At 41.0% G+C, this 26,198-nt stretch overlaps 1 protein-coding gene across 1 annotated transcript; it reads right to left on the reverse strand.

The window, feature by feature from the left end:
- Positions 1 to 614: 614 nt before the first annotated feature.
- Positions 615 to 26,147, reverse strand: LOC115096907 (barrier-to-autointegration factor). The gene is made up of 3 exons (XM_029612189.1): positions 25,986 to 26,147; positions 2,555 to 2,691; positions 615 to 1,376 (listed from the first exon to the last, which is right to left on the reverse strand). Exons 2-3 carry the CDS (start codon positions 2,675 to 2,677, stop codon positions 1,230 to 1,232), a joined length of 270 nt encoding a protein of 89 aa, XP_029468049.1. The 5' UTR covers positions 2,678 to 2,691; positions 25,986 to 26,147; the 3' UTR covers positions 615 to 1,229.
- Between the last annotated feature and the right edge of the window lie 51 nt (positions 26,148 to 26,198).

Raw genomic sequence — 26,198 nt, forward strand, 5'->3', positions numbered from 1 at the left:
AGAAGGCAACTTTTTAAAGAGAAAATATAAAGATTTAATAAAAAAAAAAAAAAAAAAAGCTAGATGAGCTACATGTCTGTGCTGGTGCTCAGACAAAAAAAAAAAAAAAGACTGAGGGGACTTACAAGGCAATCCCAAAGTGGGAATTCCTGTATATGCTCAATAGAGCAAAAGCTTTACTAGCTAAGAGAAAGGGGTCCATTCAGTCCTGCCGGATGATATTACACCACAACATGGCTAATTCAGCCCTGCTTATTAACAGAGAAAGATACGGCTTGGGAGATTATTTTCTTAACAATATTGAAAAAAAGGCAGCATTTTTCATAGAAAGAGAAATTCCAGGACAATCATTACATTTGGAAGAGGGAATATATCTTTACTGTGATGCAGTGGCTGCCTAGAATCATTACCAGCAGGGGTAATGGAAACCACCAAAACTGACAGAATCCAAACTTTTTCAGGGTTGCAATAAGGGCAAGTGGAAGGAGATGCGTGAACTCCAGTAGATTGTGGTCAACAGGTCATAGGGAGGCGACTGGGCAGTTTTTATCTGCAGATCACTACTACTTAGAACATAAGCAGAAAAAACAGATTTCAAATAACCAGAGCCTAAGCACTAATCAGAGAACTTTTTATTTAAAAAACTGTGCAGTGATTTCAGTTCTTCTTCCAAAAACCAAGTGTCATAACACACAATCCATCCCAGAGACCAATTTTAATAATCTATTAAAGGAGCATGCGAGCAAGAAACTTAAAAACATTATTCAAAACAGCAGTAATTTTTTCTGCCTATGAGAAACTTGAACCAGAAAAAATGATGGAAAAGCTCTCATTACATAACTATATTCAGATTTATGCACGCTACCATAGCCGTGCATATCATTAAGGCTTGAGGCAGTTGTTTTAAATATATTGGGGGAAAAGAGGTGAGAATCAGTATTAAAAGCTACAAACCAGGGGTGACAGCACAGATTATCAGGCATGGTTACAAACCCAATGGGAAGGGAACATCTCTCAAGATTTCAGTCAAAGACAAGTACCACAGGGCTGTGAAAGTCCAAACACCAAATCTGGAATAAATTAGTCCTTCACTTGACTTTCATTTGTGAATGACTGCTAAATACAGAACTGGCTCCGTTCTTTGCAATTTGGGAGGTGAAAATTTTGCTGGTTCTAACTGCAGAAGCCCTAACGATACTGACGGTGGACAGCAGAGAGGGAATCCAGTTTTACAAAAAGGCATCGCACCACTCCTTCAGGCAGCCGAAACAGTCTCTGGCTTGCTTGACATTGGCCCCACATGTATCCTTCAGCCACTCCCGAAAGAGCTCGTCATCCTTCTTCAGGACTAAAAACTGGCCCAGCACGACATAGGCCTAAGGGACACAAGAAGAGCAAACAGAGAAAAGTCAAAATTTGCTTTTTTGGACTAGAAGTGCTGGAAACGACCAACAACTTACCTACAAAACATGAACAGCATGGGCAATAGTAATACAAAGCTTTCCTTACACACATTGCCCCACCACAGGAGAGGCACAGCATAGCCAGCTTCCCTTATACACACAGCCTGCCCCAAAACAGGCCAGGCCCAGCACAAACAGCAGCAATACTAGCTGCCATCACACATACTGCCCCACCAGAAGATAGAGTATGGGCAGCTGAAGTGTTTCTTCAATGAGATGGCCTTAAGTATGTTGAATTGATACAGTGTGAACTGCTATACTACTAACCAAGGGGCCAATGCAATAAAAACAAGTAGAAAACGGGCGCGCGTATTGAGCACCCATTTTACTAATGTGTGCCCATCCACCTCTCCTGTGTGCGTGCAGTATGGTAATGAGGTGCCGCGCTAAAAAGAACGTGTTAGGGATCAATTGTGCATCCCTAGCGCATCCTTGGCATCAGGCACTCAGGAGACCTGGCTGTGCGCAGGTTAGGAAAACAGGAATCTGATGGGTACTTGGTAAATTGAGCAGCCATTTTCCTAACCTGACCGCCATCGAGACTTTTTTTTTTCTCATGATGTTGCTTTCTGTGGTTCCTCCTACTTAGTATCATGATGATATTAAATCAGAGGAACCACAGAAAAGCAGTATTTGTTTGGTTGATGCATTGGGGGCCATCAAAACTTAACACCTGCTCAGGGGCTGGCATTAATTTTTGCAGGTTAAAACGTGTGTCGAGTGCACAGTGATTTTTTGCATCAGGGATACTAGCTAATAGCCTCATCAACGTGGTATTTACATGTGAGGAGTGCTATTAGCTACGTGCGTTTTGGACGTGCTGATCCCATTATTGTATCGGGAGTTATTCTAGTGCGACCAAAACATGCATCCAACCGCACATCAAGCTATGCGCTAGGCTGAGCATACTAAACTGTATTGGCCTGCAAGCGCACAGAAAATAGAACTTTTTTTTAAAGCACAGTGAATGAGTTTTTGAAAGCAACAGAAGAGCTCTGTGATAGGGAGAGCAGTGATAATTAACCCAGGATATTCCAGCTTTCACAGAGCTCTTGGATTCCTCTTACTGTACCAGAAAATGAGGTGCTGACCTTGTCAAAACCTTTGTCTTCCAGCTTCTTGCCTAGCACGTCGCCAATGCCAGCCAGACACCGCACCGGCTTGTCCCCCATGGGCTCCGCTACGAAGTCCCGATGTTTCTGGGATGTGCTCATGTTGGCCAATTCAGCTGTTCAAGAGTTGAAGCAAAAAAAAAAAATCAATATTGCATGTGAATTTAGACTGAGATAAAAGTGTGTTTAATGGAAGGAGGTTTCCTAAGGAGGTAGTAGGATCACCATCGGAGATTTTTAAAAGCAGGTTAGACACACTACATAAGAAGTGACATGCTGGGTCAGATCAAGGTCCACTGAACCCAGCATGCTGTCTCTGATAGTGGCTAGTTTGGGTCACAAGTACCGACCCAACAGATTCCCAATAGTAGATCTATTTCTTTTATCTCACTCCCAGAGATATGCGCTGGCTTTCCCAAGTCTACCTGGCTAATAGCTATTTATGGACTTTTCCTTCAGGAACTTGTCCAATCCTCTTTTGAACTCCACTATGTTAGCTGCCTTGATCATATCCTCTGGCAACATTCCATAGCACGATTGTGTGCAGAGTGAAAAAAAAAAATACTACCCTCGATTTATATTAAATCTGCCAGCTGCTAGTTTCATAGTGTCCCCTGGTCCTAGAGTTCTTTGGAAGGGTAAATAATTGTTCCCTATTTACCTCTCCCACCCTACTCATGATTTTATAAATCTTAATCATATCCCCTTCTCAGTCATTTCTTTTCCAAGCTAAAGAGCCCTAATCTGTTTAGCCTCTCTCCATAAGACAGCTTTTCCATTCCCTTTATCATTTTTGTCACTCTTCTCTGTACCTTTTCTATGCCCACTGTCTTTTTTGAGATGGGCAACCTGAACAGCCCACAATAGTTAAGGTACAGCTGCACCAAGGATCTATACAAAGGCATTACAATATTCTCTATCCCTTTCTAAATAATTCCTAATATTCTATTTGCCTTTATGACTGCCACTGCACACTGAGCCAAAGATGTTAAGGATTGTCCACAGGGACTCAGAGGTCCTTTTCCTGGGTGGTGACTCTTAACACAGAATCTATCATCATATACCAGTAGTTTGGAGTATTTTTCCCTATGTGCACTACTGCAATTTAATATAGACGATTGGGCATCTGCCATTTAGATGCCCAATCTCCTAGTCTCACAAGATCCTTCTGCAGATCCTCACAATCCATTGCTGTTTTAATGACTCATTTAATTTTGTGTCGCCTCATTTGTTCCTTTTTCCATATCATTTATGAATATGGTAAACAGCATACATCCCAGTATAGATTGCTAGGAAACTCTAATTACCTTTTTCTCCATTTGGAAAGCAGAACATTTAGTCCTATCTTTTCTCCAGTTACCAATCCAAAACAATACACTGCCATCAATTCCATGACATCCCAATTTCTTGAGGAGTCTCTCATGAGGATCTTTGTCAAATGCCTTCCGAAAATCCAAATATACTATACAAAATGACTCGCCTTATCCGCATGTTTATTTATACCTTCAAAAAAATCTAGTAAACTGGTAAAAGACTTCCCTTTGCAAAAATCATGTTGATTCTCCCTCGTTAAACCATGTCACTCTCTGTGGTCAGTAATTTATTTTTTTTCAAGGGTAGCATCTACCAACTTCAGGCTCGTCTACAGCTTCCCTGATCACCCCTGCAGCCCTTTTTAAAAATGGTGTCACATTAGCCACCCTCCAGTGTCCAAGTAATGCAGCTGTTTTAAATGATAGGTTGTAATCACCAGAAACAGGTCTACATTTTCATGTCCGAGTTCCTTCTGAACTCCGGTGTGAATATCCTACAGTTCCAATGATTTGTTATTCTTCAGTTTGTCAATCTGATTTATTACATCCTCTAGTTTCACAGTGATTTTGTTTAGTGGCTCAGTCATTAGCTCTGGTGAGGATATGACCGCAAAATCCTCCTCAATAAAGACAGAGGCAAAGAATTTATTTAGTTTTTCTATTTCTTTGTCCTCCCTGACCACCCCTCAGTCATCTAACACCCAGCTGACTCCCTCACAGGTTTTTTTTTGCTGCAAATGTACTTGAAAAGTTTTTATGACTTGCTTTTACTTCTACGGGAAGCTTCTTTTCAAATTCTCACTTAGCCTGCTTAATGACGTTTTTACATCTAACTTGCCAGTCCTTATGCTCTTCCCTATTTTCCTCATTAGGGTCTACTTTCCAGTTTGTGAAAGATGCCCTCTTGGCTTCAATTGTCTGTTTCACTTCATGATTAAACCATGCTGGTAATAGTTTGGTTTTTCCTTCAGACCTTTTGAATACATTGAACACATTTTGTCTGGGCTTCGAGAACGGTCATTTTAAACAATGTCTGCACTTCCTGAATTTTTTTAGCCTTCTGAATTGCTCCTTTTAGTTTTTTTCTAACAAATTTCCTCATTTTATCATAGTCTCCACTTTTACAGTGAAATACTTCAATTTTTGACATCACACTTGCCTTTTAGTGATTATGTCAAATTTAATTATACTATGATAACTATTATCAAGCAGATCCAGCACCTTTAGCACCTTTATTTCTTGCACCAGGACCTGCAAGCCACTTAGAACTAGATTTAATTTGGTTGCCCCTTATTGGTTCCATGGCAACTGCTCAATGAAGCAATTATTGATGGCATCTATGCACTTTACCTCCCTTGCATGTCCTGATTTGATATTTATCCAATCAATGTTTGGGTAAACATAGGAATTAAACACTCAATCAATGTTTGGGTAAACATAGGAATTAAACATAGGAATCAAACATAGGAATTAAAGGCACTGCCCACAGTTTGTTTAAATCGTTTCTATCAAACAGGTTCTACAAGGTCAGAATAAACAATAAGGAATCTGAACCCATCCTAACAGACCAAGGCGTACCACAAGGTTCATCTCTCTCACCCACCCTGGTCAACATTTACCTCCTCCCCCTCTGCCATTTGCTATCAAATCTCAAGCTTACGCACTACCTCTATGCAGACGATATCCAGATCCTCATACCCATCACAGAATCTATTCAAAAAACCTTCTCCTTCTGGGAGGATTGTTTACAACCAATTAAACAACTCCTCTCCAACCTAAACTTGATTTTAAACTCCAGCAAAACAGAGATGATACTTATCTCACAAGACCCACGTATCTACTCACCCAGCCTTTCGCAACCCTCCTCATTAAACATTTCTCTCTCCTCAAAAGTCAGGGATCTAGGAGCATGGCTTGACAATCAACTTAACTTAAAAATTTTTATAAACACCACCACCAAGGACTGTTTCTATAAACTACAAGTCCTCAAAAAGTTAAAACCACTCCTTCACTTCAATGATTTTCGCCTCGTCCTTCAATCCATTATTTTTTCAAAACTCGACTACTGTAACGCAATTCTACTTGGTCTCCCCGCTAACAGTATCAAGCCTCTACAGATGGTACAAAATGCCGCTGCCAGACTCCTAACAAACACCAATAAAAGAGAACATATTTCCCCCATTCTGAGCAACCTCCACTGGCTACCCATCAAACAGAGAATCCTTTTTAAAACCCTCACCATTATTCATAATCAATACACAACATCGCACCTATATCACTCCAAACTCAACTTCGTCCACACCTATCCTCCAGACCCATCAGAAGCGCTTACAGAGGCACATTATTCGCCCCTCCAGCAACATCATTACTAAGAAAAAGAGCACTCTCAACTGCAGGACCACACCATTGGAACGCTCTCCCCCCTGACCTACGCCTCGAACCCAGTCTACCAGAGTTAAAAAAAAAAGTTAAAAACCTGGCTCTTCAGGCAAGCGTTCCAATCTCCAGAATGTAACTAAGCGCCGCATCCTGATTGAACTTGGGAATATTCTGTGTTACAGTTAATAATATGCAATTTTATGCAAAATTAAATTTCAATTTACCTTACGTTTAATTTAAGTTCAACATGCCATTGGCCTAATTTTAATTAAATTATGAAAATATTTAAGGATTTATTGTTATTGTTCAATGTTCTTTGTATTATGAATGTATTATATGTTATTGTTCAATGTTCTTTGTAAAAAAAACCCCGGTCTGACTTCCCAGACCAGGGCTATCTTTTCGTTCCATGTAAACCGGACTGATTTGTATTGTATACAGGAATTCCAGTATATAAAAATTAAAAATAAATAAAAAATAAATAATTGAAATTATTAGGATGCCAATTTTACTATCCCAAGAGTGGCCAACTCCGATCCTCAAGAGCCACAAACAGGCCTGGCTTATATATTTATAAGCTAACAGGCTAATTTTAAAACAAAGGTGCGTGCACCCATACATGTGTGTACTGGCATGCGAGTGGAGATACACTGGAATTTTAATTCATCTGTGCACCTGCACACGTATGATTTAAAATACATCTGCCGCATGTGTAAGTATGCTCCTAACTTTAAGAGGTTATATTACAAAACCTACTTTGTATACCTTCCATAGGACGATATTGGCTTTAATAGGCATAAATAAGCAGATTTTAACACTTGTGCGAGGGACATTCCCAATTTTTCCACCAGTTTGCCCATCGAGACCCCTCTGGTTCTTCATCCTGCATGTACTCCAATTGACCCAGACCCCTCACCCTGTCATGTAAGCCCTAAAATGCTATTTTTAATAGATTTGCTCCTCATCAGGAGCAGCAGTAAATATATGTGGCTAACAAGCCACTACGGCCTCCAATTTTAAGATAGGGAGTTATGCGCATAACTGGTGGCACCACTCCAGAACACCTCACCCCTTTTCTGCCCCCTTATTTCTTGCTTGCATAAGCACATATATTTGCGTTACTCATGTATTATGGGTATATTTGCGAAAGCAACACTTTTAAAATTGACCCCTTAACGAACGCAGTGCGTACACATGGCGTTTCTGCTTTAAGAAGACAAAGCAGACTGCCGATCGTGAATGCCAGCAATTCTGATAAAAAGAATTCAGAGATAAGTTTGCATATCTTTAATAAAAGATCGGTCAGTTTTCTTCAGGGGTTTTTTTTTTTTGGTTTTTTTTTAAGAGTGATATAAATATTTAAGTCGAGTGGTGTGGTGTGCTTGCACAGTGGTTGGTTTTGAGAAGATAAGGCTAATCACTGATCAAGAGTGTTGCTAAAATGAAATAGAAAAATGTTTGGATGTAAGCCTGAATGTTCTTTAATTAATGAATAGTGAGTCTTCATTCATGGAAGGATCTTTGTCATCAATGTTTCAGAAAATACAATAAAATCTCAAATTGTCATGATTGTTGTAGAGTGCTGCATTCAAGGAAGAGTCGAAATTTTAAAGTGCAAGATATGTTTTTGAGGAAGTAAGGTTTTCTGTGGTAATTTAAAGAAAACTGATATATATATATTTGACTGGGTAATAAAACAGTTTCTTTTTTATGGGAAGATGAAATTTGATGTGGAGATATGTTGGATTAAGAAATACATTATGTGACACACATACACTTTGGGGAAGGAACACCAGATGACAGTGATCTCAGGTGAGACAGTCACACTCTGGACTAGCATGAAATGATCCTGTTTCAATGGCTGTATGACGCACTGGTTATAGCCACTCCTTCACAATGGCGCCTCATCTGGCTTCCACCTGATGCTGGTGCTTTTCACAGAGTGCAGAGACAAAGGGGAGGGCTTATTGGATTCCAAAAAATGGCACGAAGAGTGGACCTTTGTATATGCATATCAGATACTGCATTTATTTACCCAAATAATTTCATGCCCAAGTGTACACAAATGGACCGATAACACCCCAAGGATGCTATCAACTATAACCTGATAACCCTCACTTAGCTCAATGGTTTGAACGCTGCTTCAGCACTTCTGCATGGTGCTGGGCATGCTATGGCCCGTTTGGCCACTGCAATCTTCCATCTACAAGCATTGGTAGAAATCCAGAAGAATATCACCACTACTCAATTTAAGTTACTGGCATTAGACACTCAAATTCTCCAGGATACCCTAAAACAGTGGTTCTCAACCTTTTTTCTATTGGGTCACACCTGGCAGATAATGCTTACAGGCGAGATACACTGAGCATTTGACCACCTCGGGGCTAAATGTAAACATATACCCTGCATCTACAGTAACCCACACCGGCCCCCCACCCCCGTACAGCGGATGCAGAGCAGAACTAGGATATTTCAAATACAACTTGCTATATAAAAAAGATATTCTGATTCTAGTGCTAGCTCGGTAACAGAATGCCAACTCCCTTACTACCAGGCGCATTGAAAAATAGAAAACCTGAAAAAAAAAAACCAAAAAAAAAAACTCAGCACACGTGTGTAGGAAACCTTCCATACCACTGCAACACTAATTCCCAGAACTCAAACAGCAATAGCCCTTCCTATGAAAAGGCAGCAGTGCAGCACCAATGCATGTTCTACCGAGCGTGAGAAAACGCAACAAAGAAGATTGATACAAATCCCTAGCTACTAGTAAAATACCTCACCTCAGTCACACATACAGATCCAACCTTTACCAAATACAGAAAAGACCACAAATTACAAATGTGGAGACAAGAACTGGAATGGAAACCTCAAAAAGCCACTCTGTGTGAAGTGCAAAACTGGAAAGCCAGAAACAGAAATTCATATCCTCCTAAACTAAGCAAAGTAAAGATAGAAGAAATGCACATTCCAAAAACTGAATATTACAGCTCTTGCACCCCGTCACTCCCCTTCCATGCCTCCATCATCCTTCACTTTCCCAATTATTCTCTTTCAATCATCTGCTTACACTCATATCCCTGCCTAGCATTCCTGACCCCCCACCACATCCTCTTCTCTATGCTTCTTCTCTTTCCTGCTTGACCCTCCCTACCTGCTTCATCCCATCTCCCTGCCCTGCTACCCGGACCCCCTGTTTCTCACCGCTGCCTGCTCAGCAGCCCCCACACTCACCCTCCATGCACAGGTAGAGGGTGGGAGAAAAGAGGTTGGGGATGCTGGGAAGATGAAGGTGGAACGGAGAGGGAGCGTGGGGGCTGCTGAGCAGGAAGGGGTGAGAAACAAGGGATCCAGGTAGCTGATCCTCAGTATCACTCCCAGACTCTGCAGGGGAAGATAGTTTGTGTCCCAGCAGGAACTGGCAGTGTCTCACTCTGATCTAGGTGAAGGAGGAAACAGCCTTTCACTGGGCCAGAAAGAAGAGAAGGAAGTGAGAGTAATCTCCCATCAGGCCCAATGTAAGAGAAGCCAACCAACTCCCACCCAGGCTGATAAGGAGGCAGCCATCTGCTGGCCCTGCGACTCACCTCCCAGGACATCGCGACACACCTGTTGAGAACCACTGCCCTAAAAGATAATCGGTTAGCCCTGGACCTTTTATTTGCTAAAGGAAGAGGTCTGTTTGCTGCTTTACACACATTTGGGAGTGCAGTGCTGTTTAGCTATTGAGAACACCCTGCCCCAAGTGCTCAACCTCTCTAAGCACACGTTAAATTCTTCAACCTACCCCCTTATTGGCTCAAGGAGCCTGAGTGAGAAAAACCTCCACTCAGAGTGTAACAAATAAAAGCATAGGGAACTAAAATTTTGATTTACATTGCAATTATTGCTTTGGTATTTATATTTTGCATTAAATCAACTTTGCAATATCTTATTCTCTTAAACCGCATTGTATTTCTTTTTCAAGATCCAATGAAAGGAGTGTATTAATGGTAAAGGAGAGGTTTGCAGAAGACATTTTGATGGAGCATGGGTAACGGAGGAAGCCCCAATATGAGACAAATACAAAATACAGACCTAAACTGATCAGAGGACAACTGCACCACTATTACAAATATAAGGGCAGGTACATATGTTTTTAGAGAAAGAAATTATGTGCTTTCAAAGAAAGGGCTGAGGATTAAGTTTCAGTTTGGATCTGTCTGTTCCCAGTCTGATGCGATGACTGGGAATCCAGCCAAACTTCAAAGGAGCAAAAAAAAAAAAAAAAAAAAAAAATCTTTGACACACCTTTAGCACCATCCCAGAGTTCATTCAAATGACCTCTGTAGCCTAGCACTGCCATCCTCCACACTGAGGTTTCTAGACATGGCTGATTGTGCGAGTGGGGGAATTACTGATCAGGGAAGTGTCTCCTGTAGATATCAGTAACTCTCTCTTCTTGTGTGTGTGTGTGTGTGTGTGTGTGTGTGTATATATATATATATATATATATATATATACATAGACACACGAGAGTATTTTATTTTTATTTTTATATATATATATATATATATATATATATATATATATATATATATATACACACACACATATATATACATATATACACACACACACACAATATATATATATTTTTTTTTTTTACTGCTGCTTGCAAAGCTAAATATCTTTTGCTTTGGGGTAATATTTTGGAGTGTGTATTTTATTGTAGTCAGTGTATGAGAATATTGTTGTGACTATAAACTTTTGTTGACAGGACCACTTATTAGAATGGTCACAACTCAGAATTTTGTTAGTAACAGAGTTAGAAAATAAACAGCTGTATGTATCTCACCAACATCTTCGCTCCATTTTGTGACAGAGTGGGCCAGATTTTAAGTTTTACATGCGGGCGTAGATTTGAGCACGCAACCTGGCGCGCACAAATCTACGCCCAATTTTATAACATGTGCACGCAGCTGTGCGCATATTATAAAATCTGGGGTTGGCGCGCGCAGCCTTCCTTCGTTCCCTCCGCCCTTCCCTCACCTTCCCCTCCCATCCCCTACCTAACCCAGCCCCCAGCCCTACCTAAAACCCTCTCCTGCCTCTGGGCAGGCATAGGTTACGTGCGCCGGCAGCCCGCAATCCCGGGCACAGCGGCAAATGGCCCCGGGACATACGTGCGTCCCGGGGCTTGCGCGTGTCGCCAAGCCTATTCAAAATAGGCTCGGCGCGCGCAGGAGCGGATTCTCGGGGTTACGCGCGTAACCCTTTGAAAATCCGCCCCTATGGTTGTTTCTATGATTGCTGGCATTTAGGGTTAAATTATTCTTACCTGATAATTTTCTTTCCTTCAGTCCTGATAGACCAGTCATTACATATGGGATTTCCCTCCTCCGCAGTTGACGGAGACAGAGGACACATTTCTTTTATGACCTCACTCTAGGCTCTAAGGGGGTATGTGGTCCTAGCCCAATTCAGTAGCTTACTATCAGAGCAGTACCCTTATTTTTTTGGTAATATGTCACAGGGCGCACATAATTGATCCAAGTAAGAAGAGGGTACTATCACTGAAAGAGAGAACAAGCACCTTTTTGCCCTTTGAGGCGAACTCAAAGGGCAAAAAACGACAGCTAAAGTGGTGGGTGACTGATGCCGGTGGACACCGAAGCACCACCGCCTCAGAGGAACTGATCAAAGGAAACAAATAAAATAAACTTACCGAACTGACGAAAATCCTAACTGGAAGTGAGAGGAACAGAGAGGGAATTGCGATCGGGAAAAATAAACTTGATACACAAAGTTGGTGAAGGTTTTCCAAAACAGAAGATAAGTTCAGAAACCGCAATGTGAGAGCTCCATGGAAAAAGAGAGACTGAAGAGGGACCCCTCATGGTTGCATGGATTAGGGCATACTGGGCATGCTCAAAGTTCCAGAAACTTTGACGTAAGTTTTCCGAGCTGGGCTCCAATTGATGTCACCTATATGTGAGGACTTCTATCCTGCTTGTCCTAGGAGAATCTCCTCTGTTTCCATCAGCTGTGGAGGAGGGAAATCCCATGCATGACGACTGGTCTATCAGGAAAAAAAGGAATACTGTTTTGGTATGGGAGGTTTGCTATATTGTAATTCCATTTACTCAAATTTCTGAGGGCCAAGTCCACACACAACATGCAGTAGGTCTAATGCCATGTGGGTTCCAAGTGTCTTTTTTGCAGGATGTTCTGATTGCTGCTGCTGCCGCCGCCACCACAGTGTAACGCCTCTCACTTCTAGTGTGAAGCGCCTCCGGCAGCATGCTGCTTCCAAGGAACATGGCTGAACTTCCGGTAGCTCTTGAGCTCTTTTGCAGGTCCTGCTGGCATCCTGCCCTGTAGAAAGGGAGGCCCAAAACTACTACCCACTGCCTTTGCAACAGGTCCTCTGCAGTTCTGCAGTGCTTGCTGCTCAGCATTCCTGCTCCTTTTCTGGTTCTCCCCTTCGTGCCCTTGTCCTGGTTGTTGCCTTGTGTTGTCTTGATCTTGGTTTGTTTCCTCACTGCCAACCCCGGACTGGATTTCAACTCCACTTCTGTCTTCAGCCGTAAGTCCTGTTGGCAATCAGAACCTGATGGCTCAACCTGAAGGGGAAGTGGTTGACTAGGCAGAAGACCTGCTGCTGCGGTGCGTCAGCTGCCATTTTGTTAAGACCTACCTTGAACTCTCAGCACAGGTGCTCACTATCCTCCAGTGTGACACATAGCAGTGCATGTAAATGTAATATACATGTGATATTTTTACTTCCGAAGAATATACTTTGAACATAATTTTTCAAGTAAAATATCATTATAAACAATTGTGTGTGTAGAGGACGGGGGGGGGGGGGGGGGGGGGGGGCAGGCATGAAAAGGTTGAGACAATGCTGTAAGGTTTGCCTACAGCAACTAATACATTTATATGCAGGGCAGGTGCAAGGGTAACATGTGTTGATATTTTTACTACAGAAGACTATACTTTGAATGCCATTTTTCATAAAATGTTGTTCTAAATTCATAACTTTATTGTGCATATGTGAGGATAGGGGGAAGGAGGACAAGGACAAGGACACCAAGGGCATCTAATACCCTTGCACTGGCCCTCAAGTGAACCTGGTTTGTAAGCCAGTTCGTTTTGCATTTGCAAGTGAAAAAGAAAGAAGACTATGTTTTTGCCAATAGAGCTTTGTTTAAACATTTTTCATACCTAATTTATCTTAAGAGATTTTGCACATTGATAACCTGAATCTGAAAAGACTTTGTGCTTGAAACACTGTACCCTGAATTGCAACCATGAGACTCTGGGAACTCCATGTGTCTAGAGGAGTTTGATGGCTGATGAGTGCCATTTCTGGTTTAAGAATATGGTCTCACTTGGGTCTGATCCTAAGGAATACAAATGGAAACTAAACTGCAAAATCATATAAGCAGCGAATATTTTAGCTCAGGAGCTGTTTGGATCACACCCAGACCATGAAGCTTTCTGGATGGTCGAAGAGTAGTAGCGTTAGACTATGATCCTTTCTCCTTACAACCTCTCTCAATTTACCTCTCCCGCCTCTGTCCATAGAGCTCTTTCATCTAATCACTCACCCCTGTTCTTATCAGAGCCCATGTCCTCTCCCTCAGCTTGCATTCCCTTTTCCCTTCACTTAGCTACTGTCCCCTTCTCTCAGCCCTCTGGCCTCACAGCCTGTCTACTCCTCTTCCTCAGCTCCTCTCCCAGTTCCTTACTTCCTTCTCTCCCAGCCAGAATTCCTTCTTTCAGTTCTTCTCCCAGACTTTCATAGCAGAATTCTTTTCCCCAGCCAGTATCCCCTTTTAAAACATCCTCTAGCAGTTCTATCAGCTTCTCTCTCACCCTCCTTATAACTTCTCTGTTTCTCTTTACCTTGTAGCTCCTGTCCCTCTTTACCCTTCCCAGATCTTCTATCAGCTACCCTCCCCATCTCCATTATATGTCAGGAAGTCTGTCCTACACTGCTGCTACTCTCTGGTCTTCCTGCAGCCCACTGGCCGAACATTACACAGCCAGTCAATAGGCTGCAGGAGCAGTATCAGAGGAGTCACAGGCACTTACTTACTGCATTCCCTGACAGTCCTGCAGCATGGAGCTCTGAACTCCTGGTCTACACACGTGCAGGATACAATGTAGAGCAGTGGTTCTCAACCAGTGTGTCACCACATTTCCCGGTCCCCCGCTGACCCAGCTGCTCTCCGGTCCTCCTCCACCCGGGCTTAAAATGCTATCAGCCCTGGTGGAACGCGGCAGATCAAGTGGCGTCAGCGGCACCGGCATGGTCTCTTCTTCCCGCACCCCCCCCCCCCCCGCAGCCCAGAAGAGGAAGTGGTGAGCATTCGGTGCTTGTGCGGGAAGAAGAGATCACGCTAGTGTGGTCAGTGTCGGTCCGACGAAAAGAAGAGAGGCGCGGTCTGAAGAATGTGCAGCACGGCTCGGAGGAAAATGAAGAAGAGCATCAACCCCTGCGGCCAATGGGACTCCTCCTCTGCGAGGGCTGAAAATGAAGGAGGTTAGCGTTGGGAGGAGGCTGCTGCTGCTAGTTCACAGGTGGGGGGGGGGAGTGAATGAGTAAGCATGTGTGTTTGAGATCCTGTGTGTGTTTGTGTGTGAGTGAGATAGCATGTATGTGAAAGAGAGTAGGTCTGTGATAGAACATGAATGTAAGTTTGTGATTGAGAACCTGCTTGTGTGAAAGAGTATGTGTGTATGATTGAGATCCTTTGTGTGTGAGAGAGATCATGCGTATGTATGATTAAGAGCCTGTGTGTATAAGTAAGAGAGAGAGCATGTGCGTCTGTGTGAGATTGAGAGCTGGTTTATGTGAGGGAGCATGTGAGTATGTAATTGAGAGCCTGTGTGTAAATGAGAGAGAGAGCATGTTTGTAAGCATGTGAATGAGAGTCTGTGTGTGAGAGAAAAAGACAGCATGTATCAAATGTTCCCAGGTATCCAAAGCAAAAACGTTTTTGTATCCTTATTTTTCATTACTGGGTCTTTATGTCTGCTATTTTGAAATATTTTATTGGTATCTAGAAATTTTTTATATGAGTTTTTAATTATTGGATATTCCACTCATCAGCTGTTTCGAAATAATCTGTTCTTTTTGTTAGTATGATTTTGCTGCTATTGATTTTATATTTTTTGATTTGTTTTATAAGGATGGGTGATGTTTCTTTTTTCCTTTATTACACTGCATACAGAAACTCTGGCTTGTTGCAGTTTCCAATTCAGTTTTTTCTGCATGCTTCTAGTTATGCGTTTTGGTCTCTTTATTCTATGTTAGTTGAGGGTCAGCACATGTGATTCAGGTGAGGTTTTCTGCTGGTGTGTAGTTTCTGTGTAGATCTCTATAGCAGCCTGGCTTAGTCCGTTTTTCTAATAGGAGTTGTATTGGTGTCTTAAGGCCTGGTGTAGTATTTTCAGTGTTGCCTTTTCTTAGGTAAGGTGGTTACTGTTTAAGTGCTGGAATTTGGTGCTGTTTTGGTGTGGGATGTTTACTATTTATGTAATTTCTGTTCAGACAGAATATGTATCTTTTCCTTGTGTCATTTTAAACAATAAAAATTACCGGACCTTTACTTTTTATTTCCACCGTGAATTGTAATGAGCAGTGTGTCACACATGTGAGCGAGGCCTGTCAGGTGTGTCACGATGGGAAAAAGGTTGAGAACCACTGATGGAGAGGACGCTCAAGCACCCACAGAGCTGAGTGTGCGTGCTTGATTAAAAAAATATATATCAGAAAGCTATGTAATTACTTAGTGTCTTTTTTTTTTTTTAATTTAAAAGTTTACTGAAAGTTTTTCCAACTCCACTCAATAAAATACCAGTAATAACAGTTACAACAAATTGATCCAGATTTGGCATCACAGACTTACAATTCAAATAAAGTTCCCCTCCATCCTGCCTGTCCACCCTTCTCCCCCTTAATTCTCAACTCTCTCCCTCCCACTTGCACTATTCCACCTGCAACTGATAACAATCCCACCAAATTGCTGTTAATGTATCCATCTGATAAAACACGCCATAATCGCAGATAAGAGGTCAGTTAGTACCTCTACTCCAATACACCACCACGTCACATCTTGCTGCCAGAAGGATATGGAGTATTAACCTGGCCAACTTTGTAGGAACTTTAAGGAAATTATTTAATAAGTATAAAACAGGATCCAATTCCAGCCTTATATTAGTTATTTCAAAAATAATATACCAATTTCCAAAAAGGAGTTAACATGGAGCATCTCTACCACATGTGTTCATACAGCCCAAATTCCCACACAAACAAGCATCTGATATGGATTTATATATCTTCTTTAACCTCTTTTGGGTAAGACACCATCTATTATAATACATTTTGTACATACTTTCAGCCAAATAAGCTGATATAGATGATTTAGCTGCTCTTAGACAAATCCCCTCCCAGGTACCTTCCTCCAAAAACCCCCAAGTCAAACTCCCAGGCAAGTTTATACTTAAGTTTCCCTCAGTATGGGGAAGCAGACAGAGACAGATTTTTGGAGACAGCTCCTGCAATATGTTCCCTTAGTAACTAACTTCTCAAAAATGGATCTACTCTTACTGATCACCTGTTTTGTCAGAGTATTCTAGAAAACGTCATACCTGGATGTAACCAAACAGATCAGCATCACAGAGCTGATATTTCTCCTTCAACAAGAAAAAAAAACAAACAATCACTTCCTCCTTGTCACACAGTTGCCCTAACATTCGCAGGCCTTTATTTTCCCATCTCCTAAACAGAGATAAGCAGTCACCAGGCAATTAATGGAGAAAATTTTCCCCACGAACTCAATCCCTGCCCAACTGACTTCCAAAGCTGGAGCTGCCAATTAGTATAAGGGTTCACATGACACAGTTCCACCCTGAGAAGATTCCCATAAAGTAGATCGAAGAGAAGATGCCTCAACAAAATGTTGTCAATGCTGCCCCATTGTTTAGGCTAGCCGGTTATATACCCATCTACTAATGCTCTTAACCTGACAGCCTTAGACAAGCAATTATAGGAAGGCCTACTCCCTTCAACTCTTGGTTGCCTCTGTCGCCATATAAAGTGCAGAATCTTTTTCTGAATCCTATTTAATATTCTTTTATGATCTATTGTATTTCTTGTATTTTAATTTTGTAAACCGGTGTGATGGTTAGTCTGAGTCATCGGTATATAAACAACAATAAACTAAACTAAACATCTATACTGGAAGAGTCTGAAACAGAGCAATTGAGGCAATACATTCATTTTAATTACCACAATTCTTCCCAACCAAGTCAAAAGTTGTGTTATTCCAAATTTGATGGTTCTGTTCAATACTACCCTTTAAGTTTCCATAATTTGCCTCAACCAGTTTCCTCCTATCGCCTAGAATCCTGACCACTAGATATTTTAGGAAGTCCGCTGCCACTGAAAGGAGAAGTAACTCTGAGGATTTTCTATGAGATCTCCAGGGGCACTAATATTCAAAGCTTCTAACTTGGACATGTTAGATTTAAACTTAAGACACCTTCCCATAAAGTTTCATTTACGCTACTAAATTTGGTAAGGTCAGAAGGGGTGTGCAGTAATTTTTTTTTCATGTTTTCATTATCTCTTTTTTGCTCATTTTCATTTTTTCCCTTAATTTCATGGATAGTGTGCAATAATTATGATCATGTATACTAGTACCTGTAATAAGCAGTGATGCACTACCTGCCTCCTCCCTTCAGCCATTTTTTAAATTAAGTTTTTAGTCACATCCCCAAACCAGTCTCCCCCACTCCACTGTCTCATCAGTTATCCCCCACACCAGTCTCTCTCCACACCTCTCACCAGTGTAGTCAGACCCCCCCCCCACTGTCTCTCTCTCCCAGTCATCCCCCACACTAGTCTCTCACGTGTCACCCTCTAACCAATCCCTCACACCAGTCTCTCACTCGTCACCCCCATACAAGTCCCTCTCACCAGTCCCCCTAGTCTCTCTCACTTGTCATCCTATACACCAGTCTCCCAGTCACCACATCTGTCACCCCAGACCAGACTCTCACTAGTCACCTCCATTCCATTCCCCACAGCAGTCACCTCCTACTCAGTTCTCACCATTTTCTCCTCCAACCAGTCTCCCTCACTCTCATTACTCTACATGTGTCATCATTTGAAATGACGACAAATTAATGAGCTATGTTTTTCTTTGCAGGAATGCAAGATGCTAATTTAGCAAGTGCAACAACTTCACATGAAGATGTTGCACATTTGAGGCAACATTTGTAGATTACCTTCGCCTTTACTGAAAAGAACCTAGAACAGGCCACTAGAGGTAGAAAAGCTTATGATCTCAGGTTTACTTCAAATAAGTACCAAATTGGTGATAAAGTGTTTTATTACAGTTTTGGTAAGGCAAAGGAAAGTACATTTTTTACCTAGCTGGAAAGGACCATTTCCATTTGTGGATAAAGCTTGACCTGTCGATGATCTTATTCAAATGAAGAAAGACCCTGAAGGTGAAAACCTCCTTAAAAGGGTCCACAATAATCAACTTTGACCTTGCCATCCAAGCAGGTTCCAGAGTCAAGATTCACTTCTTGAAATGACTACTACTAACCAAGAGATAGAATGGTTTTTCTTTTTATAGATGGAGAACCCAACCCTAAAGGTTCTTCTCCTGATGGTGCTGCTGACAGGAGCTGAGGTTGCCAAGATAATTGAACCTGGTTCTACCTCAGGAATTGTGCTATAGGACACTCCCATATTTCTAATCACTCAGTCACAGATAGTTAGACAGAAAGTACATGTATCACTGGATCCTCACCATGTGGTCCAAAAAGACACTTTAACCCGTCTCACATGACATTGTACAGTACACAATGGTTTCAGGTGCACATGGACTATACTACTGCAAATGTGCGAAATACAGACACAGCTGGAGAAAATTATGATTCAGTCTGTCAGGAAAGATCAAGACAGAGCCAAAAGATTTGCAGGATTTGTTGTGGGAGCACTTCTTTTCACAGTTTTGGGTTCCACCAAGTCTATAGCAAATGTTATTTCTGTGAGAAATTTACAGAATAGCGTTTGAGAGTTACAAGCTGATATGAGTAGCATCTCAATTCAGTTACACCATCAACAAGATGTCTTGCCCTGAACAGTCAACTTACTCATTAACTGCTCAGGGCAAGGCACTGAAGGAAGCTGTTACAGTTGTTAATTTACAATGTCAAGCCATTGAGCAACATGGACATGAATTTAATATACTTAAAGGGGTCAGTGAATAATGTACCTTCATCGCACCTATTCAAGCTCTCACCAACAACTTGCTTAGAGAGTTAGACAATAGTATCAATAAGGGTCAGATCCCTACTTACCTGGTTTCCCAGAGATCATTACTAATGTTTTTGCTAAGATTACTCAAAATCCTATGGTGCATATTCAGATTCAAATTGCCTTCCACATGGAAAGTGCCATTCCATAATGTGTAGACAGACAAAATGGAGATTGCTTATGTTTTGAATTTTCCTTTTATATTACTGAAAAAGATGTTGGAGATATCTGTTCTGGAAACTGTTTTCAAGGGTGATGATTCAGATAAACTGAACCAAATCATGGTGAACCTGGAAGATATGGTGGGCCAGATTGACAAACTGAAGAGTAATAAATTTCCTGGCCTGGATGGTATATACCCCAGGGTTCTGAAAGAACTAAACATGAAATTTCAGATTTATTACAATTAATTTGTAACCTATCATTAAAAGAATCTGTTGTAGCTGAAGACTGGAAGAAGGCCAATGTAACCCCAATATGTTAAAAGGGCTCCAGGGGAGATCTTGGAAACTACAGATTGGTGAGCCTGAATTCAGTGCCGGGAAAAAACGTGGAAACTGTTATAAAGAATGAAATCTCGCAACATTTAGATAGACATAGTTTAATGGGATACAGCAGCATGGATTTGCCCAAGGGAAGTCTTACCTCACAAATCACATTTTTTTTGAAAGTGGAATAAATGTGTGGACAAAGGTGAACTGGTAGATGTGGTGTATTTGGATTTTCAGAAGGCATTCAAAGTCCTTTATGAGAGGCTTCTAAGAAAACTAAAAATTCACGGGATAGGAGGTGATGACATTTTGAATTGCAAACTGGTTAGAGTGTAGGATTAAATGATCTGGCTTCACATTGGAAAAAGGTAAACAGTGGAGTGCCTCAAGGATCTTGGACCGGTGCTTGTTAATATATTTATAAATGATCTGGAAGGGGTACGAGTGAGGTAATCAAATTTGCAGATGACACAAAATTATTCAGAGTAGTTAAATCACAAGTGGATTGTGATAAATTGCAGGAGGAACTTGTGAGACTGGAAGATTGGGCTTTCAAATGGCAGATGAAATTTAATGTGGACAAGTGCAAAGTTATGCATATAGGGAAAAATAACTCTTGCTGTAGTTACACAATATTAGGTTCTATCTTAGGAGTTACCACCCAGGAAAGAGATCCAGGCGTCATAGTGGATAATACATCAAAATTGGTTCAGTGTGCTGTGGCAGTCAAAAAAAGCAAACAATGTTAGGCATTATTAGGAAGAGAATGGCAAATAAAATGGTAGATGTCTTAATGCCTCTGTATCACTCCATGGTGAGACTGCACCTTGAATACTCTGTGCAATTCTGGTTACCTCATCTCAAAAAAAAGATATAGTTGCACTGGAGAAATTGCAGAGAAGGGTGACCAAAAACGTTAAGGGGCATGGAACAGCTCCCCTATGAGGAAAGGCTAAAGAAGTTAGGGCTGTTCAGTGTGGAGAAGAGATAACTGAGAGGGGTATGATAGAGTTCTATAAAATCATGAAAGGACTTAACCAATTTACATTAACCTGTTCATTTATTCTCTCAGATAACAGAAGAACTAGGGGGCACTCCATGAAGTTAGCAAGTAGCTCATTTAAAACAAATTGAAGAAAATTATTTTTCATTCAGCACATAGTTAAGCTCTGGCACTCATTGCCAGGGGATGTGGGAACGGCAGTTAGTGTAACTGGGTTTAAAAAAAGGTTTGTATAAGATCTTAGAGGAAAAAATACATAAACTGTTATCAATCAGTAAGCTTGAGATATATTTGATGTTTGGGTACATGTATAGTATTTGTGTCTTGGATTGGCCACTGTTGGAAAAAGGATGTTGGGCTTGATGGACCCTTAGTTTGACCCAGTATGGCATATCTTATGTTCTTAACTTATCAGTTAAAGCAGGTGATTAATACAGGTATATGGTCCAATAATCTGTTCCTCCATGTAAATACACCTGTGTTTCTAGCTTATCCACACAATCCCCAGCAATACTTAGTGCCTAATTTAGAGCTATGCCAGTGCCCAAAAGACATATATTGGATGTGTCCTGGGAAACCCTTTTTGAAAGATACCACTGAAGCTCTGTGGTTTGCCTTCTGAAAAATGGACAGGAGACATGCAATATAGCCATGACTAAATATGATGATTTTTCTGATGCCAAAGCTGTTGTAAATGTTTGGCTAGTTAGTACATCACAAAATGAGAGAGTTTCTCATAGTAAAGATGATGTTTTTGACAGAATGCCTCTGCCGAGTAATGTGAGTCTTATTACGGTTCCTAAGAATTCCATAATGAGAGAAATATCCTTGTACTACCTGGAACCAGAACCTGTCCTATACTAGACAGAGAACTTAGATGTGTTTCAGGGACATGCTATTAACTTTAATAAAGAGTTAGATTATTTGTTGAACTTTAAAGACTCTCACACTATTGAACTGTCTATAGACCAGGACACTGAGATTATCACCGATACCTGTGTTGTGGACCTTTTACAGATGAACTGTTTCGACATATGCCCTTCCTACTTTTGGTTTCTGTTTATATAATACATTGTTTTGTTTCTCATGAAGCAAATGTTTGCAGCCATGATGACTTATTGGTAGAACTATTTTACTTCCACCCCACTGTGTTTACAAGTCTTAGCGCAATGCCAAGTTATTATGAAACAGATTTTAAAAGTGTTGACCACGCAAAAAACTGCCACATATGCGCGTATGCGGGCCACGCGCGAGCAACACATTTTAAGAAGCCGTGAAATACTCGTGTACATACCCATGCAAGCTTCAAGAACAAGGGGGCAGAAAAGGGGCATGGAATGGGTATTCTGGGACAGGGCAAAGACATACATATAACTCAGAATTTTAAAAAAGCTGACCGTAGCACGCCTCCACATGTTATCCCCGTAACTTTACTGCTGGTGCCGATGAGGAGTAAGTCTGAAGATCTCCAGTTTTAGGGCTTTCGGTACAGCATGAAGGTTCAGGGTCAAGTGAGGGGGCTTACAGTATGAAGAACTAGAGGGGTCTTGAAGAGCTCAATATGAACTGGACAAACTAGTGAACTAATTTGAAAAAACTGTTTTTTTCCTTGCGTGAGCATGTTTTAAAATCCGCCTGCATACACGCATAAGAGCTGCTAAACACGCATAAAAGCTGCTAAAGCCCTATCGGAAATGCACACAGGACATTTACTTGAGACCACTCTTAAGATTACGTGCACACATACGCACTGCAAGGGATTTTAAAACTGCAGTCTATCTCCGCACGCGTTCCTTTTAAAATAAGGTATCATATAATATCACAACTCGCTGCCTAAAGTGATTTTACTTTTGAGTTACTTAAAGAGTGTGAGCTCATAACGTACTTAGCTCACATAATATATTTTAATTTACACATATTAAGTGAAATATATTTACTCACATTATTCATGCATGATTAATTTTGAGTACATTTATCAATAGTTATTATATTTAACTATTACATTGAAGCTTAAACAGAAGATATTTATGGTTTTTTTTAATTTTGTATTATTATTCATTCACATCACTGCATTTATCATTATCTTGTGCTATTCAGAGTTCAACTTGCATATATATTTTTGCTAGTTAGCTGCAAGAGGTAATGCATCCTATTTCACTTAATATGATGTGTAAATTAAAATATATTATGAGAGGGGGAACTGGAGGGTAAACGCCAGTGACCCCAACCAAGATGTGCATCATGAACCTGAAAGCCTACTGCTATTCACACAGACTGATTAAAAAGGTGCACACCTAAAGCAATGCAATCATGGAGTTTGCATTGTGTTGATTTTGGCCACAATATATGAGTGTTTTTCACACAGAAAAGTGTTTAATTCTTCATATCAGAGAGTTGCCATCACCTCCCAAATGAGAAGAAAAACTTGGACAAGAACGGAGATCACGTCCTTGGTAAAAAACTTTGTAGCCAGCCTGAGGCCAGATATAAAATGGGTATTGTTCTAACACCTCTTTTGTTGATGGACTCTAATGAGCATATGAGAACATTCCTATGCATCGGGACCTAGATGACATCATTTGCATCCCACCAATTCTGTGCCTATAGGTGGTGGCACTATACAATTTGGATCAACATTGGACCTTATGGAACTAGATATGCAACATATGACTTAACGAAAAGAGACTGAGTTACCCAGATGGACTTTTGACGTCCAATATTATCTGAATGGACATTACCCAAAAGAGCCTTTGCTAAGGGCTTTCCCGTGGCTTTTTCCACAGATTTCCCAAGCTCTGCCAAGAGAGTTTTGTTAACAGAACTTTAACTGCTATAGTAAATCTGCAAGCTAAGACTGAGCTTCAAGTATTCAGTACAGTCTGCTCTGTAATGAGAAGCAGCTATTATTGTCAACATCCTGTGAACTTTGGGAATTTTTTATCAATTGCAATGTGCTTTAAAAACATATCAAATATTTTCAATGGCAGTGATAAGTTAGAGTCCCACATTGATCGGTGTGTTATCGGGTGGACTGTGAACGTTCAGATAGAGTCGGTATTATCATTGAGTGGTTAGTGAATTTCCAGACACACGGTCGGTGTTATCAATGATCAATATGGGACTCTAACTTATCACTGCCATTGAAAATATTTATGATATGTTTTTAAAGCACATTGCAATTGATAAAAAATTCCCAAAAAAACAAATAAGGCAGGAGGTGGAACGTTCATGATTAAAACCGATATAAAGCATTACAAATAAGTAGTGCATTGAAGTTCTATGAAACCATCCACTTCCTTCTTTAAAAATTTTTCTGCAATGAATGTATTATCCAAAGAAGTTAGTTGAATCAATATAAAGAGGGTTTTTCTTCCCCTTCTAATGTTTGAAAACTATATATGGGACACTTTTCACTTGAATGAATACCAAAATGGCATAAGTTCAGATTTATCCCAATTAACCTTATACCCAGAGATGCTAGAATGCACCTTGATAGTGCAGAGTAAGGCAGGAATGGGGGTTGATAGCCAGGCCCTTCTTGTCCGTTGCACAATCCAAAGGTCTAGGCAACTTACACTTTCACATACATAAGAATAAAAACTGTAAAAAATAAATACATAAAATAAAAACATCTTATTGCCTGTTATATTGTATTTCTTTCAGGGAATTAGAACTGGTATTTAAACAGTCATCTGAAAAAGCCTGCTTAACTAAATGAATCTTAAGCTGTTTTATAAAAGTTTTGTACAATTCTGTTTATGCAATTCAGCAGTTCGTAAATTTCACTGTGAAATACTCTTTACCCCTGTGAAATTCGCTGTGAAACACCCTGCACGCAGTCATCTACCCCAATAACTTCCTAGCTAGACGCTGGTTTAATATACTACCAGGTTTGCTAGCAAGCCAACTTAAATTCATCGTGTGTCCAGCAGAGGGACTTGCACAGGATATCAGCTTATGACCATTTTTAGAGAAGGAATTAAAAAATGCATAACACACAGGATCCCTAGTTACAAAAAAGGAACTAAAACAGATAAATAAGTAAGTTTGTTACTAAGTGGGCCTTACAATGCTTATTGACTATAGTTTTTGTCCAATCGTTTTCCCTCTTGACATCACCTAACTGAATACCGCGCACAAATGGATGAAGCCAGTGATTTAACAGGACCACAGGCCAATCGAGAGCTATCAAGATTGCCAGTTCTAGGACAGAGACTTCTCGGCCAGTCCCAATTTTGAATTTACATTCCAAAGCAATGTCGTATCCACAGTCTTTGCTGCTACCCATAATGCATCGGAAGGGGCTGTCAGACGTCCAGAATTGGCCTAAAACCTCCCTCCTAGTACTAGGCAATTTGGCAGTTTTACAATCAGGAAAACACTCGCTATGATAGGTATGACCTCGCAGTTTTGTCTTCTAATAAGAAAATGCAACATTACTCTTGCCCTTGATCTGATTTACAAAGCAAAATTTGAGGCAAGCAAAAAGAAAGAAACCCTCCCGCCAAAAAATTTACATTTCATACTTTTGTCGGTCCCCGGGCATTTACATTCTGAAGCAATATATTTCCATACAAACTATTCATTTGCAGACAAAAGTATGCCTTTAGATCCTAACAAGAGAAACAATATTCCCCATATTTCCTTCAGGCTGATCTGTAGAGGACGGGACGAGTCGAGGAATACTGGCAGGTGGAAGGCTACATCGTTTTCCAAGATACAAGCAACAAATATCCAAGACCCACAGAGCTTGGGGGTGTGCGGTTGTAGGAGAGGAGGAAAGTTTCGAGAAGGAAGATGAGCTCCAATAACCGATTTATTTACAGACTTGGCCACGCTTCTTCTTCTACCCGCCCAAAATGAACATTTCAAGGCATAGACACAGCCATCTACTTCTCACCTTCTCTGGCTTCCGTTTAAGTAAGCACCACTCCCGCCAACCGTCAAACCCAGCAACTGCGACCAAGCGACCTGTGCCACCACACCTACAGAACCGAGGGAACCAACTCCACCCCGGCTCCCAACACTACTGCGCCTGCGCCCAAGAAACCTATACCTCCCCGCCTACACGATCTAGGATATCAACTCCACGCCAGTCTCCCAGAGCGCCTGC

Source organism: Rhinatrema bivittatum, chromosome 8 (assembly GCF_901001135.1).
Source record: "Rhinatrema bivittatum chromosome 8, aRhiBiv1.1, whole genome shotgun sequence".
NCBI classification, from domain to species: Eukaryota; Metazoa; Chordata; class Amphibia; order Gymnophiona; family Rhinatrematidae; genus Rhinatrema; species Rhinatrema bivittatum.

Bases quoted from the DNA above. Each gene is read 5' to 3' on its own strand.
- LOC115096907 (XM_029612189.1), bottom strand. From the start codon at position 2,677: ATGAGCACATCCCAGAAACATCGGGACTTCGTAGCGGAGCCCATGGGG. The intron at 1,377-2,554 runs GTCAGCACCTCA...TGTGTCCCTTAG, and splicing joins AAGACAAAGGTTTTGACAAG to GCCTATGTCGTGCTGGGCCA.